At 44.4% G+C, this 24,502-nt stretch overlaps 1 protein-coding gene across 2 annotated transcripts in view; it reads left to right on the forward strand.

Moving 5' to 3' along the window:
• ACOX2 (acyl-CoA oxidase 2) overlaps positions 1–23,876 on the forward strand; it is a gene marked incomplete at both ends in the record, with an annotated part of 33,868 nt that extends 9,992 nt beyond the window's left edge. The window contains 6 exons of one of the 2 annotated variants that reach the window (XM_079713487.1): positions 5,046–5,236; positions 6,809–6,979; positions 9,486–9,591; positions 13,506–13,723; positions 20,295–20,427; positions 23,596–23,876. In XM_079713487.1, the coding sequence (XP_079569613.1) occupies positions 5,046–5,236; positions 6,809–6,979; positions 9,486–9,591; positions 13,506–13,723; positions 20,295–20,427; positions 23,596–23,658 (882 nt within the window). Of the gene's footprint in view, positions 1–5,045; positions 5,237–6,808; positions 6,980–9,485; positions 9,592–13,505; positions 13,724–20,294; positions 20,428–22,790; positions 22,863–23,595 lie in introns of those variants that run through there. The other variant, XM_079713488.1, reaches the window with a different exon arrangement.
• Positions 23,877–24,502: the final 626 nt, after the last annotated feature.

The following is a 24,502-nucleotide window of genomic DNA, read 5'->3' on the forward strand; positions in this document are numbered from 1 at the left end:
TGTTGAATTTTGTCAAAAGCTTCTTCTACATCTATTGAGATGATCATAGAGTTTTTATTCTTCAATTTGTTAATATGGTGTATCACATTGATTGATTTACATATATTGAAGAATCCTTGCATCCCTGGGATAAATCCCACTTGATCATGGTGTATGATCTTTTTAATGTGTTGTTGGATTCTGTTTGCTAGTATTTTGTTGAGGATTTTTGCATCTATATTTATCAGTGATATTGGTCTGTAATTTTCTTTTTTTGTGATATCTTTGTCTGGTTTTGGTCTCAGGGTGATGGTGGCCTCGTAGAATGAGTTTGGGAGTGTTCCTTCCTCTGCAGTTTTTTGGAAGAGTTTAAGAAGGATGGGTGTTAGCTCTTCTCTAAATGTTTGATATAATTCACCTGTGAAGCCATCTGGTCCTGGACTTTTGTCTGTTGGAAGATATATATATATATATATATTTTTTTTTGTGGTACGTGGGCCTCTCAGTGCTGTGGCCTCTCCCGTTGCGGAGCACAGGCTCCGGACGTGCAGGCTTAGTGGCCATGGCTCATGGGCCCCGCTGCTCTGTAGCACGTGGGATCTTCCCGGACCGGGGCACGAACCCGGGCCGCCTGCATCGGCAGGCGGACTCCCAACCACCGCGCCACCAGGGAAGCCCTGTTGGAAGATTTTTAATCACAGTTTCAATTTCATTACTTGTGATTGGTCTGTTTATATTTTCTATTTCTTCCTGGTTCAGTCTTAGAAGGTTATACCTTCTAGGAATTTGTCCATTTCTTCCAGGTTGCCCATTTTATTGGCATAGAGTTGCTTGTAGTAGTCTCTTTTGATGTGCTGTATTTCTGTGGTGTCTGTTGTAACTTCTCCTTTTTCATTTCTAATTTTACTGATTTGAGTCCTCTCCCTCTTTTTCTTGATGAGTCTGGTTAAAGGTTTATCAATTTTATCTTCTCAAAGAACCAGCTTTTAGTTTTATTGGTCTTTGCTATTGTTTTCCTTGTTTCTAGTTCATTTATTTCTGCTCTTATCTTTATGTTTCTTTCCTTCTACTAATTTTGGGTTTTCTTTGTTCTTCTTTCTCCAGTTCCTTTAGGTGTAAGGTTAGATTGTTTATTTGAGATTTTTCTGGTTTCTTGATGTAGGATTGTATAGCTATAAACTTCCCTCTTAGAACTGCTTTTGCTGCATCCCATAGTTTTTGGATCATCGTGCTTTTGTTGTCATTTGTCTCTAGGTATTTTTTGATTTCCTCAGTGATCTCTTGGTTATTTAGTAATGTATTGTTTAGCTTCCATGTGTTTGTGTTTTTTATGGGGTTTTTTCCCTGTAATTTATTTCTAATCTCATAGTGCTGTGGTTGGAAAAGATGCTTGATTTCAATTTTCTTAAACTTACTGAGGCTTGATGTGTGACCCAAGATGTGATCTATCCTGGAGAATGTTCCATGTGCACTTGAGAAGAAAGTGTAATCTGTTGGTTTTGGATGAAATGTCCTATAAATATCAATTAAATCTATCTGGTGTATTGTGTCATTTAAAGCTTGTATTTCCTTATTAATTTTCTGTCTGGATGATCTGTCCATTGGTGTAAGTGAGGTGTTAAAGTCCCCCACTACTATTGTGTTACTGTCAATTTCCTCTTTTATAGCTGTTAGCAGTTGCCTTATGTATTGAAGTGCTCCTATGTTGGGTGCATATATATTTATAATTGTTATATCTCCTTCTTGGATTGATCCCTTGATCATTATGTAGTGTCCTTCCTTGTCTCGTGTAACATTCTTTATTTTAAACTCTATTTTATCTGATATGAGTATTGCTACTCCAGCTTTCTTTTGATTTCCATTTGCATGGAATACCTTTTTCCATTCTCTCACTTTCAGTCTGTATGTGTCCCTAGGTCTGAAGTAGGTCTCTTGTAGACAGCATACATATAGGGGTCTTGTTTTTCTATCTATTCAGCAAGCTTATGTCTTTGGGTTAGAACATTTAATCCATTTACATTTAAGGCAATTATCGATATGTATGTTCCTATTATCATTTTCTTAATTGTTTTGGGTTTTTTTTTTTAGGTCTTTTTCTTCTTGTTTTCCACTTAGAGACGTTCCTTTAGCATTTGTTGTAGAGCTGGTTTGGTGGTGCTGAATTCTCTTAGCTTTTGCTTGTCTGTGAAGTTTTTGATTTCTCTGTTGAATCTGAATGAGATCCTTGCCTGGTAGAGTAATCTTGGTTGTATGTTCTTCCCTTTCATCACTTTAAGTATATCGTGTCACTCCCTTCTGGCTTGTAGAGTTTCTGCTGAGAAATCAGCTTTTAACCTTATGGGAGTTCCCTTGTATGTTATTTGTCATTTTTCCCTTGTTGCTTTTAATAATTTTTCTTTGTCTTTAATTTTTGTAAATTTGATTACTATGTGTCTTGGCGTGTTTCTCCTTGGGTTTATCCTGCCTGGGACTCTGCGCTTCCTGGACTTGGGTGGCTATTTCCTTTCCCATGTTTGGGAAGTTTTCGACTATAATCTCTTCAAATATTTTCTCTGGTCCTTTCTCTCTCTCTTCTCCTTCTGGGACCCCTAAAATGCGAATGTAGTGTGTTTAATGTTGTCCCAGAGGTCTCGTAGGCTGTCTTCATTTCTTTTCATTCTTTCTTCTTTCTTCTGTTCTGTGGCAGTGAATTCTACCATTCTGCCTTCCAGGTCACTTATCTGTTCTTCTGCCTCAGTTATTCTGCTATTGATTCCTTCTAGTGTAGTTTTCATTTCAGTTATTGTATTGTTCATCTCTGTTTGTTTGTTCTTTAATTCTTCTAGGTCTTTGTTAAACATTTCTTGCATCTTCTCGATCTTTGCCTCCATTCTTTTTCCGAGGTCCTGGATCATCTTCACTATCATTATTCTGAATTCTTTTTCTGGAAGGTTGCCTGTCTCCACTTCATTTAGTTGTTTTTCTGGGGTTTTATCTTGTTCCTTCATCTGGTACATAGTCCTCTATCTTTCTGTGAATGTGGTTTTCGTTCCACAGGCTGCAGGACTGTAGTTCTTCTTGCTTCTGCTGTCTGCCCTCTGGTGGATGAGGCTATCTAAGAGGCTTATGCAAGCTTCTTGATGGGAGGGACTGGTGGTGGTAGAGCTGGGTGTTGCTCTGGTGGGCAGAGCTCAATAAAACTTTAATCCGCTTGTCTGCTGATGGGTGGGGCTGAGTTCACTCCCTGTTGGGTGTTTGGCCTGAGATGATCCAGCACTGGAGGCTACAGGCTCTAGGTTTGGTGGGGCTAATGGCAGACTCTGGGAGGGCTCATGCCAAGGAGTACTTCCCAGATCTTCTGCTGCCAGTGTCCTCGTCCCCACAGTGAGCCAAGCCACCACCACCACCCCCACCGCCTCTGCAGGAGAGCCTCCAACACTGGCAGGTAGGTCTGGTTCAGTCTCCTATGGGGTCACTGCTCCTTTCCCCTGGGTCCTGATGCACACACTACTTTGTGTGTGCCCTCCAAGAGTGGAGGCTCTGTTTCCCCCAGTCCTGTTGAAGTCCTGCAATCAAATCCCACTAGCCTTCAAAGTCTGATTCTCTGGGAATTACTCCTCCCAGGTCGTTTGCTGGACCCCCAGGTTGGGAAGCCTGACGTGGGGCTCAGAACCTTCACTCCAGTGGGTGGACTTCTGTGGTATAAGTATTCTCCAGTTTGTGAGTCACCCACCCAGCGGTTATGGGATTTGATTTTATTGTGATTGCGCCCCTTCTATCGTCTCATTGCAGCTTCTTCTCCTTTGTCTTTGGATGTGGGGTATCTTGAACTTTTTTGGTGAGCTCCAGTGTCTTCCTGTCGATGACTGTTCAGCAATTAGTTGTGATTCTGGTGCTCCCGCAAGAAGAAGTGAGCTCATGTCCTTCTACCTCACCATCTTGAACCAATCTCTCTTCTCTTGTTGCGGAGCAGGGGCTCTAGGCACGGGCTTCAGTAGTTGTGGTACACAGGCTCAGTAGTTGTGGCTCGCGGGCTCTAGAGCACAGGCTCGGTAGTTGTGGCACACAGGTTTAGTTGCTCTGCGGCATGTGGGATCTTCCCAGACCAGGGATCGAACCCGTGTCCCCTGTATTGGCAGGCAGATTTTTAACCACTGCGCCACCAGGGAAGTCCCCCCTTGGTGTGTCTTTGAAACCTGGAAAGCTCTGAAAACCAAAAGTCATTTAGAACTCATTTGGTGGCACAGTTTGACCTGAATTAACCTGATTTATCCCACTGAGTGTGAATACATTTTGCAGCAGAAAATATTAATACATTGGATCACTAGGGTCTCCCTGGACTCCTCTAGGGGTATTATATATAATCTACCTTAAATGCACTGCTTTACCTTTCTAAAATTCAAAAAATATTCTGATTCCAAAACGCATCTGGACCCAAGATTCTCAGATAAAGGACGGTGGACGTACATATACATTAAGATTTGGTCTGTCCAGGCTCTGTGCTTTGTAAGCATTGCTTCAGTAATCCTTCCAACTGTACAGCAGGCACCATTTGTATACCCATTTTACAGATGAGGAAAGTGAAGCACAGAGAGGTTAAGGGACATGACCCTTCCTCCCAAGGACTTGAAAGTGTGAAAGATGGGTAAGGGCTTTCAAGAACCAAAAACTCAAACCAGGTTGGCTGCCTGGCAGCCCCTCCTACAGCCCAGAGCAGTGGGCTGATGGTGGACCTGCATCCTCACAGACAAGCTCTCCAAAACCTCTGCCTGCCAGCAAAATCCACAGCTCCTGGATAATGGTGAGACCAGTCCTGGAAGCACTCTCTTCCCAGGATCCTGGGGACGCTGGTCTAGACAGTTTTCCTTTGTTCTTATTGCCCCTACAGCAACACTGCCTCTTTGTATGACCTTGGGTGAGTCACATAACCCGAGTCTCAGTCTTCTCATTCATAAAGTTGTGAGCTGAGGAAACAGTTCTTATCTCATAGAGCTGTTCTCAGCATAGAGTGGGCACTCCGTGAGTGGTAAGCATGGTTGTAACTGAAGGGCCCCTTAGGCCACCTGACCCCCTTCCTGGTTTTGCAGCTTCACGCACTGAGCGCAGGTATAAAGGCCTTGGTGTCAGACTTCTGCATCCAGGGGGCTGAGCTGTGCCGCAGGGCCTGTGGTGGACATGGCTACTCGAAGCTGAGCGGCCTGCCCTCCCTGGTCACCAGAGTGACAGCCTCCTGCACCTACGAGGGTGAGAACACGGTGCTCTACCTGCAGACGGCCAGGTAAGGCCCACGCCTCTGTCCAACCCGCAGGGACCCCACCAAGCTTCTGCCTGGGTTGAAGCACCATCTGATGCCCACAGAGGGAGCAGACTTTGGGGACCACCGTTTGCAGACTGTCCAACTCCCACATTATGTCCCCAATCCATCCACTTCTCCCCAGACTCATGCAGCCCCCAGCCAGGCTGCCACACCCTCTCACCGGGACAACATCAATCTCCTCACTGGTCGGCTGCTTCCACCCTGCCCCACTTCCGTCCTTCCTCCACAGGCAGCCAGGGGGATTTTTTCGAAACCTAAAGAAGACCACATCTTTCTCTTGCTTGAAATTCTTCAATGGCTTCCCACAGCTCACAGGAAAATGCCACAGTCCACACTGTGGCCTGCAAGGACCTCAAGACGTGGCCCCTGCCTCCCCTCCCTCCTCTCACCACCTTCTCCTCTGCTCACTTTGCCAGCCACACGTTTCTTCTTCGGGGCCTGCACGCTCACTTCCCTCCCCCTAATCCTCTCCACCGCCAGGCTCCTCCTCATCTTCAGGTCTCGGCTAAAATGACACTTCCTTCAGATGCCCCCCCTGCGTCTCTTTTTGTGTGACGGGCCTGGAGGGCAGGGAGTCTGCCGGCCTTGTTCACTGTAGCATCCCCAGGTTCAGCACAGGGTCTGCACCAGGAGGCTCCAACCTGAAAGGCAGGGAGGAATGGCTGATTCCCCCTCCCCGCAACAGGCGGTTTCCTTCCCTCTCTCTTATGTCTGTGGGTCTCGTGGCTGACCAGGCCTTTCACGTGCGTCTATCTCACGTGAATAGACAGGGCAAATACGTCTCCAGGCAGGGAGAAAGGACCTGCTGGCAAATTGGCTATGTAACATTTCTTTAAACAATTTTAAACGTACAACATTGGTTTTTTCTTTTCAAATTACAAAAGGAACAAAAAATCATGTATCAGATACTCTGTGCCCCGCACTGTGCCAAGTGCTCCGCAAATATGAGCTCATTCAGTTTTCCCAAACCCCCTCTCAGGTGACCCCATCCTCATCTAGAGGTGGAGGCACTGAGGCTGAGGGAAGTGAAGTCACACAGGTCTGTGTGGAGCTGCAGAGGAATCCAGGGTTGCCTGACCCAGAGCCGCTAACCATTGGATTAGCACAAGGAAGAAGCTAAGAGTCACCTGTAGTTCTCCTATACATGCTCGCAATCTTGCATCTATCCTTTTAGGAGCTAGGAAAATTTAATTTCCGCCATCACTGTACAATTCATCATAAATCCCCGAATCCTAAGATCTTAACTGAGAGAAAAGATTCTGTTTGTTCAGGTATCAAGAGAGCTTATGTTCATTATCTGAGAATGTCTGTGGTCTACAGCTCCAGCTCCATTTCACTGTGAAAGAAGCTACAGCCTCGGGATGCATTTCGGCTTTTGAGTGAAGAGTAGCTATCAGTAGGGACCTGGGAAAGAAAGTGGGTGGCCCTGGTTCTCCCACGGGGAGCATAAGAGTGCATGACGCTGGGAGAGGGGTGCTGGGCTGTCCCTCATGGCTCCCCACCCTCTCACCTGCTGGTACCCCTGCCCCCCAGGTTTCTGGTGAAGAGCTACCTGCAGGCTCAGGAGTCCACATCACAGAGGTCTCTCCCTCAGTCTGTTGCATACCTGACTGCACCAGACCTGGCCAAGTGCCCAGCCCAAAAGGTAGCCGACTTCCTCCACCCAGAGCTTTACACCACGGCCTGGGCACACGTGGCAGCCAGGTGAGCCAAGCTCAGAAATCAACCATCCCACCTGGGGGCAGGCTCCTTCCCACTAAGGCCTTTGGGACTGGCTGGGTGGACATCCTAGGATACTCTTCCAAAAACCACCCCCTTCCCCAACCTCCTCAGTCCTCTCAGCTCCTGCCACCAGGGGAAGAAAGGAGAATTCACCTGTCAGCCATGGACCACTATCACTTCCCCATCCTGGTCAAGACAGTAGGAAGACATCACCTCTCTAGCCAGTGCAAGGAATTTTTAAAATCTTTAGGTTCTCACTGTGGTTTGCATTACAAAGAATGTACCCATATGTAAATACTACATATGCATTGGTACGTAAATACTAATAAATAAAGCAATACAGTCATCCATCTGTATCTGCAGGGGATTGGTTCCAGGACCCCTGCAGATACCAAACTCTCAGGATGCACAAGTCCCTTCTATAAAATGGGATATTTGCAGATTTGCAATATTATGTGTAGGTATTTGCATACGCACATCCTCCCATTTACTTTAAATCATCTCTAGATTACTTATAATACCCAATAAAATGTAAATATTATGTAAATAGGTGTAAATACAATGTAAATGATATGTAAATAGTTGCCAGCGTGCAGCAAATTCTATTTTTGCTTTTTGGAACTTTCTAGAATTGTTTTTTCCAAATATTTGATTCGTGGTTGAATTTGAAGATGTGGAAACTGTGGATACAGAGGGACAACTGTGCTCACATATTCGAAATATCCCACAATTTAAAAATAATTTTCAAAAATGTGACTATAACGAGGGAGAGTATATGTTTATTTCCAGGGTCTAGTAAGCTCCAGGTAACACAGACAAGACCAAGGACTCCTCCATTCTGTCATCCAGCAAATATCGTCGGACACTTACTGTATGTCAGGAATGTCCAAACATGCCAGGGGGCTGGGAATAAAGACACCATCATGGAAAAGGTGGAGAGATTTAGCTACCTAGAAAGGAAACCTTCTGAGCGCCCCCCCAACTAAAACACCAAAAACAACCTGGAAAAAATAGTTTCAGTATACAATATGAGGTCCTATATCCCAACCTGTGGTCTCAGGGATGGTTAATAGTTATTTCAAGATCACAAGCAACTTGGGACATTCATTTATGTTTTTCCACAAATATTTAGTACCTATAATCTGCCAGGCACTGTTCCAGTCACTAGGGATCTACCGGTAAACCAGTCTGATAAAAAGCCCAGGCCTCCAGCTTTCCTGGTAGCACAGTGGTTAAGAATCCGCCTGCCAATGCAGGGGATATGGGTTCGAGCCCTGGTCCGAAAGATCCCACATGCCACGGAGCAACTAAGCCCGTGCGCCACAACTACTGAGCCTGCGCTCTAGAGCCCACAAGCCGTAACTACTGGGCCTGCATGTTGCAACTACTGAAGCCCGTGAGCCTAGAGCCTGTGCTCCACAAGAGAAGCCCCTGCAATGAGAAGCCCACACACCGCAACGAAGAGTAGCCCCCGCTCGCTGCAACTAGAGAAAGCCCGCGCGCAGCAACGAAGACCCAATGCAGCAAAAAAAAAAAAAAAAAAAAAAAGCCCAGGTCTCACAGAACTAACATTTCAGTTGGAGCAGTGGGGCAGGCAAAATAAGGCTGCTCAGGGTAATTAAAATGCCATCACAGTTGGTCTTCCATATCCCCAGATGCAGAACCTGTGAATAAGGAGGGTGATCATACTACACTTTTATAACAGGACTTGAGTATCTCGAGTTTGGTATCCGTGGCGGTCCTGGAACCAATCCCCCCACCACCACCGAGATACCAAGGGACGGCTGTATATTGCTTTTTGCTTAGAACTCAATGTGCGTGCTTATCTATCCCATGACAAAGCAAAATAAGTATTGCTTAATAAACAGTTTGTTTTGCATACAAATTCCAAGGGTCATGAGTGGATGGGCAGGAAATAGAAAATAAAAGAATAAAGGTTAACTAAATGGCAAATCACCAATTTCGTGGTTTGGAGAACAAGGATTGGTTTTCTTTTCTCCTCTTTTCTTTTCTTTTAAGGTCCCTTTGGTAGAACTTGGAGCAGACTGGGTGACTGACAGGCTTCACCAGCCTTTAGAGGAAAACCACTCTCCTTGCTCAGCCATAGGAAGTCAGTCAGTTGAAAGGCCTGAAAACACTGGTATCAGGATGGAATCTGCATTAGAAAGAAGGGATGGTGCCTGGCCCAGGGCCCTGAGGCTTTACCGCCGGGAAGTTAAGAACAGCTCCACTCCTTATTAGCTACTGACCCTGGACCAGTTAATTAGCCTCTCTAGGACAGTGTTCCCCACTGCAAATTGGGAATGCCTACCCTTAAAAGGGTTAAAGAGATAATGTATATCAAGTATTTAGGTTTGTAACACAAACAAATGGTCAATAAACTGGTATTATTTCTATTTCTGTGGGACCCCAGGCAGCCTGGGACCAAATGCCATCCATCTCTTCCCCACTTGTTCAAGAAACAGAACCTTTTTTCTTTGGCCTTTAGGCTCATAAAGGACTCAGTGCATCATTTACAGACTCTCATGCAGTCTGGGGCTGACAGGCACGAGGCATGGAACCAGACCACTGTCATACATCTCCAAGCCGCCAAGGTGAGTTGCCCATCAGCTAAAGCTGAAAGAGACCTGTTTTGTTTCCCCAGCAGGTTGTCATGCTGAGAAAATCTGAACTCTGCCATTATTCCCCAGCCCTGCTCAGTTGGCTGCCTTCATTTGACTTTCAAGGCTTTAGTCCAGGGTATTTTAATTAAAGGACTTAACTCCAAAGCAATCTTACTGGCAGCTCTTAGGGAAAAAGTGTAATGAGGCAGTGTTATTGGATTTGCTTCAGGCTGTTCAAATATTTCCTCCCAGATAGGAAAGCAGGTCAAGTCTCTCCTTAGCCCCACAGGCAATCCTTAGATGTCTGATTCCATTTCCACTATGTTTTGTGTTTGCGCATAATTCACAGTCAGTCAGCAAATATTTGAGCACCCACTCAACATCAGCCATCAGGCTGGGTACTGGGGGCTCAACAGTGTCCACAGACGGCTACGATTAGGAAAGCACTGTCATGGGGAAATACAGGCTGCCACAAGGTCCCAGAGCAGGTGCAAGTCTACCCACCTTGAGGAGTCAGAAAGCCTTCTCAGAAGTGGCGTATAGGCCAAGATTGCAAGGATGAGCTGAAATTAACCAGGCAAGGGGTGGAGGCTGTGGCTTTGGACAGGAAGGTGTCCCAGCAAAGGGATGAGGAGGTGGAGGAGGAGGCAAGAAAAGGCATGGTGCTTGGGAGGAGATGTACATCCTTCCAAGCAGAACCTAAAGGAAGAAGACAAACCAGGACAGGAAGGAGGATAGGGGAGGAGGAAAGATAGGCAAGGCCTGGCACCTTCTGCACCACTGTGAGAAGTCTGGCTTCTGTTTTTCATTGCAGTGGGAAGCCTTTGCAAAGTCTGTATCAGAGGAGCGAAGCGATCAGTTTCATTCTAGAAGGGATCATACAGGCTGCAGGGGGAGGAATGGAGTGGAGGCTAGAGGCCAGTACGGAACAGGCAGCAGCAGTCTGGGCAAGGGCTGAGGGTGATCCAGACCATGAATCTGCCAGAGGGCACAGAGAGAAGTGGGTAGATGCAGAGATATTAAGGGTGTAGAAGAAAGGGAGGGGCTTCAGAGAGCAACGCAGTGGGAAAAAGGTAGGAATGACTGCTGAGCTCCAGCTTAGGCAGCTGGGACTCTGGCCCTACCTACAGCTGGAAAACCAAGGTGTTCCCTTCAATCCTCAGGCAGCAGGCCCCGAAAATAGCAGGCTAGAACAAGGGAGCCCAGAAGCGTTTTGCAGCAGCCCTCATGAGGCAGGCGGGGCAGGGCTGGTCAGGCAGGCTGGGCATGAGCGCCACCTGGTGACCTGCCACCTCCACCACATCGGCCGGCGCTGGTATTAACTCTGCCACCCTCCATTCTGCTCTGGCTGCCACAGAGGCACCCCCTGCTGTGTTAAATGTCAGGTCAACACAGAAGAGGGTAAGCAAAGGCTGTGCTCTCACCAGACACCTAAAACGGAACCACACCTGCTCATTATTCGCCTGCTTTCCAAACCCATGCCCCGCCTTCAAATGCACCAGACACTGCTTGCCAGGCTTACCTCATATTAAATGACCCTGAGAGGGAAAGTAAGCATAACCTCAGTTTTAAGGATGAGCGGCTTCCTGGGAAGGTGGTGCCCAAGCCGAGTCTCTAAAGTCATAATGCGCAGGGAAATCTGCGCTTTCTGGTCTTTGTGCTCTGGGAGGCCATCTACTCTACAGGAACCTCAAGTACCCAACTGGGTCTCATCTGGAAACCACAAATGTGTAGGTAGGGTGACGGCAAACGAGGCGGGGTGGGGAACAGTGGCAGAGGGGTGGACAAGGAGGAACCGACCCTGGCCTAAGTTCTGGTCCCAGCCCATTATAATCTCGCCTCAAGTCTCTGGTGGCTTTGGCAACATAGCACAGCGGTTAACAGTACAAACTTAACCGAGAGGCAGACTACCCTGGTTTGGATCTCGCTGCTACCACTCAGCAGCCAGTGCTTGGGCAGGCAAGGAACTTAATCTCTCGATGCCTCAGAGGCCTCATCTGCAAAATGGAGCTACTGATAGTACCTAACTTGTAGGATTATTGTGAAGATTAAATGAGTTAATACCTGTGCAACTTAAAGAGCCACCTAGGCTATAAATGCTACACATCCCACCCCCACCCCTAAATTAGGCAGGAAGCAAGATTGAAACAGACACACACACACACACACACACACACACACACACACACACACACACACACTAAATAAAGTTCATTGTGTTCAGAGCATGGTGCCAAGGTTTGGCTCAGCCTTTCCCCAAAGGAAGAGGCCACCTTCCTCTCTCTGGTCCTCCTCCTGCTTTGTGAGGCAGAGGTCCTTGGGCAGCTCTTCATCACTCCACTCTTAAACCCAGGTCCCTGAGAATTGAAGGATGTGGCTCTCGGATTAGAAAAGGGAAACAGGGCCTAAGTGAAAAAAGTGAGGCTCTCCAGCTTTGCCAAACTGGGTCCAGTTTGAACATCAAGGGCTGTTTGACCCAGCAGGGGCAGCAGAGCACATCTCCTTTTCCATATCCAAATGCTGCAAACCCAGCATGGCTGTGAGCACCCCAGGTCCAGGTGGCAAAGTGGTACTGTTAGCACCCCTGTGAGGCCTCCCTGGGAAAGGCAGATCCACTCCAAGTGAGAAACCTCATCAGGTCACTGGCCTGTTGAAGACTCTGGTGGCCCCCTGACCCCCACAGAATAAAATCCCAACCATGTCATTCACAGCCCTTCATTGACCTGGGTCCCAATTGCCCGTCCACCCTAACTTTCACAGTTCCCTGTCATCACCTCAACTTACCCTTAAATTGCTGCAGCCTTCTGAAAGTATAGCCCTGTGCCCGTGCAGTTCTCCCCTGCCTAGAATGACTTTACCCTCATTCCTTGTCCCTCGGGTAAATTCCTTTGATCCCTAGAGACACTCTAAGCCTCGCTACTTCAAGTCACTACCAGCAGGATGGGCATTACTGGGGAGCTATTCCAAAATCTGCATTTTGACAAAATCCCCATTTTGACAAAATCCCCAGGTAATCTGTACGCACATAAAAATTTGAGAAGACCTAATATATATGCTCTCCTTTTCTCTCTCCTCCCATAGAACTCGTATATCCTACCAGATAAAAATAATGTGCATTTGCCTTAGGGAGAAGGGTTTAATAACTAGTAGGGCAGAAGCACCCACCAATCAGAAAGGACTTCAGACCTAAGGGAGGCAGGGTCCTGAAAGCCTCCTGCTGGGTCGGGCAGGCGTTAAACCTTTAGTTGCTGGGCTCTGTGGAGGGGGCATCCCTGGGAAGAAGCCTGGCAGAGGGGGTTCTCACCAGTTGAGGGCAGTGGTCACTTACCAACCAGCATCAAAGTATTATTTTAACCACTGACAAAGCCGGACTGATGTATATGGGCTAAATAGCTTACCTCAAGGAGTTTACAGTCTAGCTGGGATAAATTTCGTGTACATCTTGAACCTCTATTCTCTCACTTCAAGGCACACGCATACACACACACACACACACACACACAACCACTGCCTTGAACACAGCAGACAATAAGTAGCTGTTTTCTTGAGAAAAGCAGTGCTGTCCTCCACTGTCCACAGGTCAGCCTCCAATACTGCTGTATTCTCTCTCTCTGCTTTCAAACCTACTTGACTGGCCCAAGGAAAATGAGGAAACTAAGGGCCAAGTTCCAGAGCCCACCAGCCCCCAGCACGCGCACACACACACACGCGTGCACACACACGCGTGCACACACCCCTGTCAAAAAGGCTCAGTGAGACGCGGTAAGCTAGAAGAAAGGCAGCTGCTTGTCAGCCTGCTGGGAAACACATGGCCACAGCAAGCTTATTCCAGCAGTTTTGCCAAGCTTCCAGGATGACTTGTCGAGGCAGAAATCAGAGGCTAACGCATCTTTGTGTCTTTGTAGGCACACCTCTACTATGTCACTGTGAAGATTTTTACAGAAGCTCTGGAGAAACTGGAAAATCAACCAGCAATTCAGCAGGTGCTCAAACGCCTCTGTGATCTCTATGCTTTACACGGCATCATGACTAACACGGGCGACTTTCTCCACGATGGCTTCCTATCCGGCGCCCAAGTAGATGTGGCGAGAAAAGCCTACCTGGACCTGCTCCCCCTCATCCGGTGAGTGGGGGCCCTTCACCCTAAGCCCTTTGTTCACTTCAAACTCCAAAACCTTCAACTCTAAAACCTTGTTAAATGGGGGTCTGGCAAAAGCAGCACCAGCCCTGGACAGGTTTACATCCTAGCATCATTACACCAACATAAAGCATTATGAATTGATGAAAGGAAAAAAAGGGGGAAAGATCACAACTAAAAATGCTTAAGAATAAATTATCTAGCTACCTCAATCGAACTCTTCAACATTGTCCAGAAATGATAGAATCTACAGAATATGAATAAAAGCATACTACATATTAATAATATGTATTAATTAATAATATTAATGAGCCTTGGTCTTAGCTAATACTTAAGGAATGCTTATGCGTGGCAGGCACTATGCCAAAAGCTTTTATATACATCATCTCATTGAACCCTGATAGGGTTCTGAAGTGGATACTATTACGCTCCCCATTTTACAGGGGAGGAAATTCAGGCTTAGGGCCCAAGGTCGCGACACAATTAGCCAGAGGAGGGTCGGGGTACAATCTAGGACCTGTCTGCCTCCAGAGCATGTGCTCTTAAACTGTACGTTAAAGTGAAGGTTGGGCTATTGTTTATTTCAAATATATCCTTATCTTTGTTGAATATGCTTAGTTGACTAAGCTCACTTTAACACTCCCTCAGCTTCAAGACGACATTTTTAAAATCTAGTAATTCACATACTGATTTGTAACACAATAATATAGTTTTTATGTGCAGCATAATGCAGTGCAGTTTAGGGTCATGACATACTAATGCAATACTTTCATCCTGTCACTTTATATATAATCTAAATGATCACTTTAAAAACATATAAAAACCAAAGCCCCAACATGACCAGGGTACTGGAAGAAACAGAAATTAATACTAATTAGTAACCATTGTCCATAAGATGGAAAATGAGCTAACTTGAGAACACAACCCTTTCTGAAATAGGATGCCTGTTGTGTATGTTGGGGGCTGGATGTGGTATGACACATGTGTGTATGACTTTTCCCCTAGAACCTCCAATAGTTCACATTATCAACAAGACTAAGAACAAAAAGAAAGGGGAATTTACTGGCAGTCCAGTGGTTAAGACTCTGCGCTTCCACTGCAGGGAGCATGGGTTCGATCCCTGGTCAAGGAACTGAGATCCTGCATCCCATGCGGCCCAGACAATAAATAAAGGTTTGAATTTTTTTATAAAATAAGATATTCACGAAGGAGGTTTAAAAAAAAACTAGACCAGGTTCTTTTACTTTCTAACAATATGCAACATGTTACATATGACTCCAAATAAGCACCTAACAGATAGTTGGTGGTCAGTAAATGTCTGTTCAATTAAATCTTCAAAAATTATCAAAAACTACATTTGATATAATTATGCCCCGGGTATTAAACTTTCCCTAATATAGAGAATTCAGTGGTGGGAACCATTAATAGCATGATTGAGTACTGCACAGTTCAAGCCCAAGTGTATCTAACTTTCTGAAACGCTTGGCATTTAAAAGCACATGAAGACAATAATGTTCTAGCCCTGATTGCCAGTGATAATGAAACACAAAAGATCACCTTATCGGGCTTCCCTGGTGGCGCAGTGGTTGAGAGTCCGCCTGCCGATGCAGGGGACACGGGTTCGTGCCCCGGTCCGGGAAGATCCCACATGCCGCGGAGCAGCTGGGCCCGTAAGCCACGGCCGCTGAGCCTGTGCGTCCGGAGCCTGTGCTCCACGGCGGGAGAGGCCACAGCGATGAGAGGCCCGCGTACCACGAAAAAAAAAAAAAAAAAAAAAAAAGATCACCTTAATACCTATAAGCATGATTTTTTTAATCTCCAACAGCATGCTAAGTGCTTCCCTTGGCCCCAGAGGCTTACAATTCAAGACAAGAAAGACAGCACTGACACAAATAGACAACTTGTGCATGCATCAAACCCACAAACTGATTTACTCACATTATGGTTCCTAAGTAACCTTCCGACTACTGCAGGGTAATTAGGTACGTAACAGACTCCATGCTTTTAACGGTTCTGTGTTCCATGCCTCGATTATTCAGTATCGCCCTCAGATCTCTGAGATGACAAATGAAGGATGGCACACTATTCTAAGTGACACTAAGAACCAGCTCTCTGTGTTATGGTAATTAACTGACCGAAACAGTTTTTAGTTGTTTAAATGGTCATAAAATCTCAGGTGGGAAACTTCCAGGCAAAGACGGCAGATTGAACATATGCATTTATTTTTGTTCCCTCCTGAAACCCTACTAAAACGTCAGTAAATTAATTTAAAAATTTAAAAAGGCATAAACCCATAAAAATTTAAATTTTAAAAGGCATTAACCCACAAAGAAAGAGAACAGGAGAGGAAACATGAAATTTGGAGAGTAGATGGACAAACAGTGACTTAGCAGACCTGAATAAAACTGAATCATAAATCAGAAGTAGGAAAAGCCAAGAAGCAATCAAGTGCCACCAAAGAACCTCAAGAACTACAGCACCAAGTACCTCTGGCAATGCGGGTGAAGGTAAAAGTGACAGGATGGGTTGGAAGTCTATTTCAGAAGGAGTTGAATCCCCAGTTCCCCTTCTCCTGTCTGAGTAGGTTTAAGGCTTTCCCTGACCGCAGCCTGGCAGAAGGGTAAACAGAGGGTCTACAGACTAGGGGACATCAGGCATAGTTGAGGATGAAGAACATCAGGCTACCCTACAGAAAACAGGGGCTTGAATAAATGTTTACAGGCCAAGGCTGACCGCCCTCTCCCCCAGCCTTCTTTTCCCACTGGTTCCCAGCAAATTGGCAGCCAGGCTAGTGTCCTGCAGGAAAATGGTAACATGATCCTCCTCTAGAGACTCTGACCAGCCCAAAGGAGAGAGAAGTAAAGACACTGACACCGAGGTCCCCCAATGGTATAGCCAGTTCACCCCATAGGGAACCCCACACTGACAAGCACACCCAGACTTCTAATCAGCTAGTTAATGCCCCACTCTTAGCTATGATCAGACACTCAGGGATCACCATCACCTGAGGAAAAGCCCCTGACATAAAAGACAGAGACCAAGCAAGAACAAGGCAACTCGAGGGTCACAAAAGAATCTTCACAGAGAACTTTTTTGAAAGATGAGTAATATCCTCAAAGAGTTAAGAGGAGATATGGCAACCACAAAACAAGAATGTCATTTCTTAAAAAGTAATATTCAGAGAACAACAACAACAAAAAAGAGCCCTATGAAATTAATGACAGTGAAAATGAAAAGCTCAATTGAAGGACTGGAAGACAAAGCTGCAGACATCTCGCAGAAAGAAAGCAAAAAGGCAAGAAGACAAAAATAGGAGAGAAGATAAAAATAGTAAGAGGACTGATCCTAACTGTCCATCATCTAAAGAACAGGTCTAGAAAGAGAAGACAAAGAAAGCAGAAGACAAAGAAGAAAGCAGAAGGGAGCAAATCATTAATAAAATAATTCAAGAAAATACTCCTCAAATGAAGGATATGAGTTTCAGATTGAAAAGGCCACAGGCTAGAGGAGAGGAAACAAACACACATACACAAAATAAGTCAAACATATAGTGTGCAAAGTGGTAATAAATGCTACGAAGAAAAGGATAGCAGGGAAGGGGGATGAGGAATGCTGGGGGTGGGGGTGGAGGACTGTAGTTTTAAATAGGTTAGAGAAGGCCTCTCGGGGAGAGTGACGCCTGAGGAAAGATCTGAAGGTGGGGAGGTGAGAGGAGCCACGTGGTTGGCTGGGAAAAGTGCATTCCAGGCAAAGGAGAAGTACAGATGCTGGAAGCCAGAGAGTGCCTGGCATGTCCATCCAGCAAACAGAGAAGAGGCCGCAGCAGCTGGAGTGGCATGACTGAGGTGGAGAATGAGAACAGAGGTCAGAGAACTAGCGGTGAACTGGGAACGACAAGGGAGTGGGTGTGGGTCACTGCAAAGACGTAAGACTTTGACTTTCACTCTGTGTGAGAACAAGGAAGGTTCTGAGCATAGGACAGACAACAATCTGAGGAGATCTGAGGTGTGTTTCTAAAGGATCACTCCAGCTGCCATATTAAGAATTGACTCGGGAGGGGGACAAGAGTGAAAAGCAGGGAGTCCAGTCAGGAGGCTGCTGCAATAACCCAGGTGAGAGATGCTGCTGGATTGGACCAGGGTGATAGCACTGGAGGTGGTGGGAAGTGGTAGAAGTCTGGATATATTTTGAAGGTAGAACAAGATTTGCTGACAGATTAAATATGGAATGTAAGAGACAGAGAGGAGTCCAGGTTTTGGGCCAGGACAGAGTCGCCATTTACTATAAACGGGGAAGACTACAGGAGGGCCAGGTTTGGGCAGGATGGATAGAAGGTCTAGAAGGTCAGGAGTTTGGTTTTGAATACATCAAGTTTGAAGAGCCTGCTAGAAATCAAGTAAGATGTTAGTAAGCAGGAGAGACTGGAGAGAGAAATTTCAAAGTCACTGGCATATGGTTGGTATGTAAAGCCATGAGAAGGATGGTATCACAAGGGGTGAGTGTATGAGAGAAGAGGCCCAAGTACAGAGTCTTGGGACCCTCCAAAGATGATGAGGAGGTGACCTCGACAAGAGCTGCTTCAGTGGAGTGGTGGGAGTGAAGACGTGAACGGATCTAGTTGAGGAGAAGAGGCGGAGAAGAACTGGAAAGAGTCATCAACAAGCAGAACTCTTTCAAGAAGTTTTGTCACAAAGCGGAGCCAAGATATGGGTCAGATGATGGAGAGGGAAATAGAGTCAAATGATTGTTTTTAGGTGGGATAAATGACAGCTTGTTTGTAAACTGATGGAAATGATCCGGGAGAGAGGGGAATTTTGACATTATAGGGGAAAGGCAGGAGGACTTCTGGAACATTGCTCTCTACTAGGCAGGAGGGGAAGGCATCTAGTGGACAAGAAGGGACTGGTCTGAGCTGGGAACCTGGACAGTTTACCTGTATTATGAGAGAAAACCCCATATGTTTAAATGCATGGGTGGGAACTTGTGGAACTCTTCTTACCACTTCTATTTTACCAGTGACATAGGACTCAAAGTCATCTAGGTTAAGAGAGATGGGGAGGTGAGTAGTGTAGATTTGAAGATCAAAGAGAAGGTGGGAGATAATCATCTAAGAGAATGAAGGAGTAAATGAATTAGAATGTGATGACTGCCCGGTAGCAATAAGGGCCCACTTGAGTCCTTATTACAACAGTCAGTATTGGTTTTTCCAGCCATATATTGTTGCAAAGGTATGGGGCAAAGTCGGTGGAAAACTGGAAATAATGAGGAATGAGGTTTTGCTAAACAAGTATGACAAAGCAAGAAAAACTGTTGAATATTGTGTGGAGGGAGTGAATATAATAGACCATGGGATTTCAGACAGATGAGGGAAGTGAGACCACGTAGATGAGGAACTTTAAACAGGCAGTAGGTGCCAGGAGGGTCAAAGAATCATGAACAGCCCTATAGGAAAATCATTTCACAATAATGATTAAAGGCCCTCCAGGAAGGACTAAATAAGTACAGTATCTCAGTCACCTCAAATACTCTGTGAAACGAGGGTTAAGGAAGAGTGTAAACAAACAACCACATATTTTATTTTATATCCTCTGCTAAAAAAGGAAGGGAAGCATGTGAACATTTATTTTAATCTTTCATTCCATAGGTTAAAATAATTTTGTCGCTTGAAAGGGAAAATAAGAATTATAGAAGTCAGAATAGTAGAGGGAGTAAGCTAGAAAGAGAGGAGACAGTGACAAGAACATGGCTGAGACCATGGTGAGATGCAGATGTGGATGACAAGGCCTAGTGTGTGATCTTGGCAGACAGTGACAGAGAGAGGCTGTAGAACACGGTCAATGGAGGAGAAGGTTCAAGGAACTGAGAAATCAAGTTTTAGAGGAACTTCCACATAGACAGTGAAATCACTAAGAGTTTTATGACAGAAGTGCTGGAGAGCGACCCCTAGAACAGAAGAGAGGTGGTGGGAACGTGGCTCCGCCGTGAACAGAATACATAAAGTCATACTAACATACAGGATACATACAGTCATAACAAGGTAAGCACTGAATATCAGTCTGGCCAAAACTGTAATTATATTGGGAGGCAGGAAGGCCGTGGGGAGGAAGCAGAGGTTGGGGGATGGGGAGGGGGATGATCGGGACTGGTGAGGAGAGGGGTGCTGAAATAAATCCGTATCTTCTGTAATAGTCAACAGATAATATCTAGCAACAATGAATATGAAGTAGCAATACAAACAAGACATTTAGAGTCATTCAGGTAAATTCCCAAAGTATCAGCTAAAAGACTAAAACTGATTGCCTCTAGGGGTGGGGGGAAGAAATGGAGGTGAGAGGCAGGGATATGCTGATTTTCAATAACAAGCCTTGAAGAACTATTTGACTCTTTATACTGTGCTTATATAACTGATCAAAAATTAAAACTTAAAAAAAAAGCTGAGTTGTTCGAAAAGTGGATAATGATGCAACTTCGAATTAGGTGTTGCTATTCACCATCCCAGATTAATCAGATTCGTAAAAGCAATCTAAAATACAACTCTTTTGTTTTTTTCTCTCAGAAAGGATGCTATCTTGTTAACTGATGCTTTTGACTTCACCGATCAGTGTTTAAATTCAGCACTTGGTTGTTATGATGGAAATGTCTACGAACGTCTGTTCCACTGGGCTCAGAAGTCACCAACCAATACTCAGGTAGTTGAACAGAACACATTATAAATTATGCAAGAGAGCCGAGAGCAAGCAGTGAATATACCTCCATGTTTTCCCATTTTAATTGATTCCCATTAGGTTAGAAATTGCTTGGCATAGCATGTCTATTTAAAATATTTTGAGAATACATAAAAGAAACCAGGAGCAGGGATGTGGCCTGGTAGGAACTCTGAGTCCGAACTGTAATAAGCAAAATGCATTGCTCAGAATTTGGTAAAGGGAATTTGGAGAAAGGGCCAAGCTCTAAATCATGGCTTGACATACACAAGGGCATACACACGTAGTGGCAAAGTGGCTTTTAAGTAACAGAAATAAAAAGATAAATCACTGCACTGATTTAACCATCTTAATTTCAGCCTTTTAACTCTTAGTTTCGTGTTGATACAGTAGGTATTCAGGGGTGATAGGAAGCTTGGGGGTGGGGGTCTCTCTCTCAGCCCTCACTGCCTGCTAGAGATGCCTCCTCCCTCTTCTCTCCAAGGAACAAAATCCCAGGGACAAAGAAGCCGCTGCACTGCCATCAGTATCCCAGGAAAGCCAAATAAATGACAATTACAAGGGTTATGGCAAAAAGATCCCCAGCTGTCCCAGGAGAGAACACGAGAACTCATTAACAGAAGAAGGGGGAGGACTCATAAAATCCTAACAGTCTACAGCCAGCATCCCAGACTCTCTGCTATGAGCCTCATTGGGAAACATTATGAATATCAATGGCTACATTAACTGGAGTAGAGAAATAAACCCTGCATGTAGAATTTGGGGAACCAACATTTACTAGCAGATTTGATACAGATGATCAAAACAAAGCCACTCTATAGCTATACAACAGGTTATTTTAAGTTCTATAATGCAGATATGTAATTCAGATGATGAAGTCTAGTTTTTTACCTCTTCAGTCAAATTTCAGAAGAGGTGTCTTAACACCTCATCAAATTGGCACCTCTCAGGCTTTCATTCACACTTAGCATGGTGTTAGACTTGCTCTTGAAATTCTACATCCTGTCATACCTCATAGCTTAATTTAACACGGTTATCTAAAGTTGCAACACAACGTTACCCCCAAGATGGTTGTCAGCTAGAAGGCCAATCCCTGTCTCCAGAAAGGCATCCTTTTAACTCAACAAGGAAAGATAAAGAACTTACCTAAAGAAGGTACAATACATTTACTGCTTAGTACAGTTAAGCTACTCTTAGTGTGTTACTTTTTCTAATGATTAGATCTCTCTACTTTCTAACATTTAAACCCTGGCATAGAACTACAGCAATCCTGTCACTCCAGATTAGCCCCTGTGGTCTAAAGAAACACACATGCCCTTTGGTACTCGAGAGAAAAACCTACCCTGCCTTAACACCTGTCAGGAAACACTGACATATCTAGCTCAAACCTGCTTTACTAGCAACACAAGGAAACACGCCAGTTCTCCTGATTCCTCATATTCACCAAAGAACACAGGGGCTTTCTTGTCTTTTACTTGTTTCTACTCTTCATCTTGAAAGAATTTAATCTGGACACTATATGAGGGCAGGCTTGTCTAGATGAGGGGCATGACTGACCCACAGCATCAGCAGACTTGGTAAGATGGTGATGCATGCCATCCCATTCACTCTTCCCTATCTCCTGCCACGTGACTGTGAACAAGGATGGAGTTCTCATCTTCCCAACTCCAGGGTCTATCACAGAGTAGATACTTTGCATTTACGGAGTAAATGAACACGGTTCTGTGACCTACGCAGCGGAACAAGGACCCTGCTGCACACCCAATACTGCAAACTTTTGCCATCCTAGCTTACATTATTACCTTGCAAAACAGGTGACAGGTACAGCAACGTGACTCTTTCATGCACAGCGATTTTAAGAATGTGAGATTATAAGTGACCTTGAAGAATGTTTCCAGTTAGTTAAAACGACACTAGGTTGACAATATATGGCTCCCTAATCTTACATTTCTGGCTCCTCTAGGCACCACCAAAATAGCCCTTTTAAAGTGTATTTTCTAATCTGCTGTAGGTAATTTTGAAACTGCAGTTAGAGACATTTTTCCTCATTTGCACTAGCAGAAAAAGGAACACTCCAGGTATTTCAAATAAATTAAAACAAAAGCTACTTTGAAACATGCCTTGTAGACACAAAAGTACAAACAGGAATTTATTTCACTGACATTTCTACCAAAAGAAAAGTGCTATGCTGTGTTGAATATCTTAGAATTATAAGAGTCTCTCCTGTCTGGGGCAGATTAAGTGCTGAGCTTTAGCCCCAGACGGGATGATGCACTCCCTTGGTTTACTCTCGCTATGGTGTTCTGCCTTTTGGCTTTTTTCCTGATTTGGATGCTATTTCAAGACAGCTTCTCCGAAATGAACTGCAAAAGACTGTTCTTGTTCCCCACGGGAACTCCTATCTAAGTGATTCCCTATAGATGCCAGCAGTGAAAGAACCACTGGGGATAATTTCAAAATAAGAATCCTATTTCCCCCCAACTATCCTATTGCAGAAATTTATCCAAGTAGTTGCCAGATGCGTTCAACACATCTACTGATCCATGCATTCATTCAATCATTCAGCAAATATTTACTGAGCATATGATGTATGCCAGAAACTATTCTAGGTACTGAGGAAACAGGAGAACAAAAGAGCTATAGACCCTGTCGTCAAAGACCTTACAGTTTTAACTGAGACAGGCAAAAAAGTAAACAAGTAAATATTATAAAAGATGAGGGTAGATCTGTGAAGAAAAGAAGTCAAGACATCACATTAGAGAATAATGGGGAGAGCCAATCCTGACATAGAATATTGCTTACCTGATTTCACCTTCTGGTTCCTTGCTTTGTGGTTAACATGTTCAATTTCAAAGAGCCTCAAAGAGTCAAGCCTTTTATTTGTATTAAATCCCAAAAGCAAATGATAGCTGTGTTTTTTTAATTGGCCACCTGCATCCACAATTTAAAATCTGCATGAGAAAAGGAAGGATGCCCTTTGGAAAAAAATGTTTCCCCATATGTTCACACAAAATGAATTTTAAAAATAAATTAAACAATTAAGAATCTTATGTCATGTTACTTTTTTGAAACTAAAAACTTAATTTGAAAGTAAAAGTCATTAATCCTGGCAGAAATAGTCTGTCTTAACAATGCATTTTTTTCTACAAACAGGGGAACCCTGCCTATGAGAAATATATAAGACCACTATTACAAGGTTGGAGATCCAGGCTATGAAATAATCAACAGCACTCAAGAGGCACCACCACGTGGTAATGGTGCTATGGCATATGCATCATTAAAATCTACAACTACATATGTATGTATTTTTTAAAAAGAATCATTATCTTCCAGAGACACAGACTGAAGCAGATGAAATATCTGTGATTTATTTCAAAATAATCCATGGGAAGAAAAAGGGGGAGTGAATCATTGTTGAAGCTATTCAATGGGTACGTGGGTGTTTACATTATTCTACTTCCGAATATGTTTGAAATTTCCCACAATAAAAAAACAGTAGCACTATCCATTTGCAGCTTCTATTTTGTTAAATGCCAGGGTTTTGCTTTAGATCTAGCAAAAGCCAATAGACTCATTAGTTATCACTTGTGTCCTTATAGCACACATTTATTTATCCCAGGGCTTAAAAGAACACATATACACACACACACACATGCACACAAACAATCCTCTTCTAAAAGTGCCTATACTTGGTATAATCTAAATAAAATGTAGATCACCACACACCAATCAGAATGGCTGTCATTAAAAAGGTAATAAATAACAAGTATTGGCAAGGATATGGAGAAAAGGAAACACTTGTGCACTGCTGCAGGGAATGTAAGTTGGTGCCGCCTCTATGGAAAACAGTACGGAGGTTCCTCAAAAAATTAAAAATAGAACTATGATACAATCCAGCAATTCCACTTCTGGGTATTTACCCAAAGAAAACAAAAACACTAATTTGTGTTCAAATTCACATTCACCGCAGCACTATTTACAACAGCCAAGATCTGGAAGCAACCTAAATGTCCAACAACACATGAATGGCTAAAGAAACTGTGGTGTATATAAACAAAGG

This window comes from Hyperoodon ampullatus, assembly GCF_949752795.1.
Source record: "Hyperoodon ampullatus genome assembly, chromosome: 10".
NCBI classification, from domain to species: Eukaryota; Metazoa; Chordata; class Mammalia; order Artiodactyla; family Ziphiidae; genus Hyperoodon; species Hyperoodon ampullatus.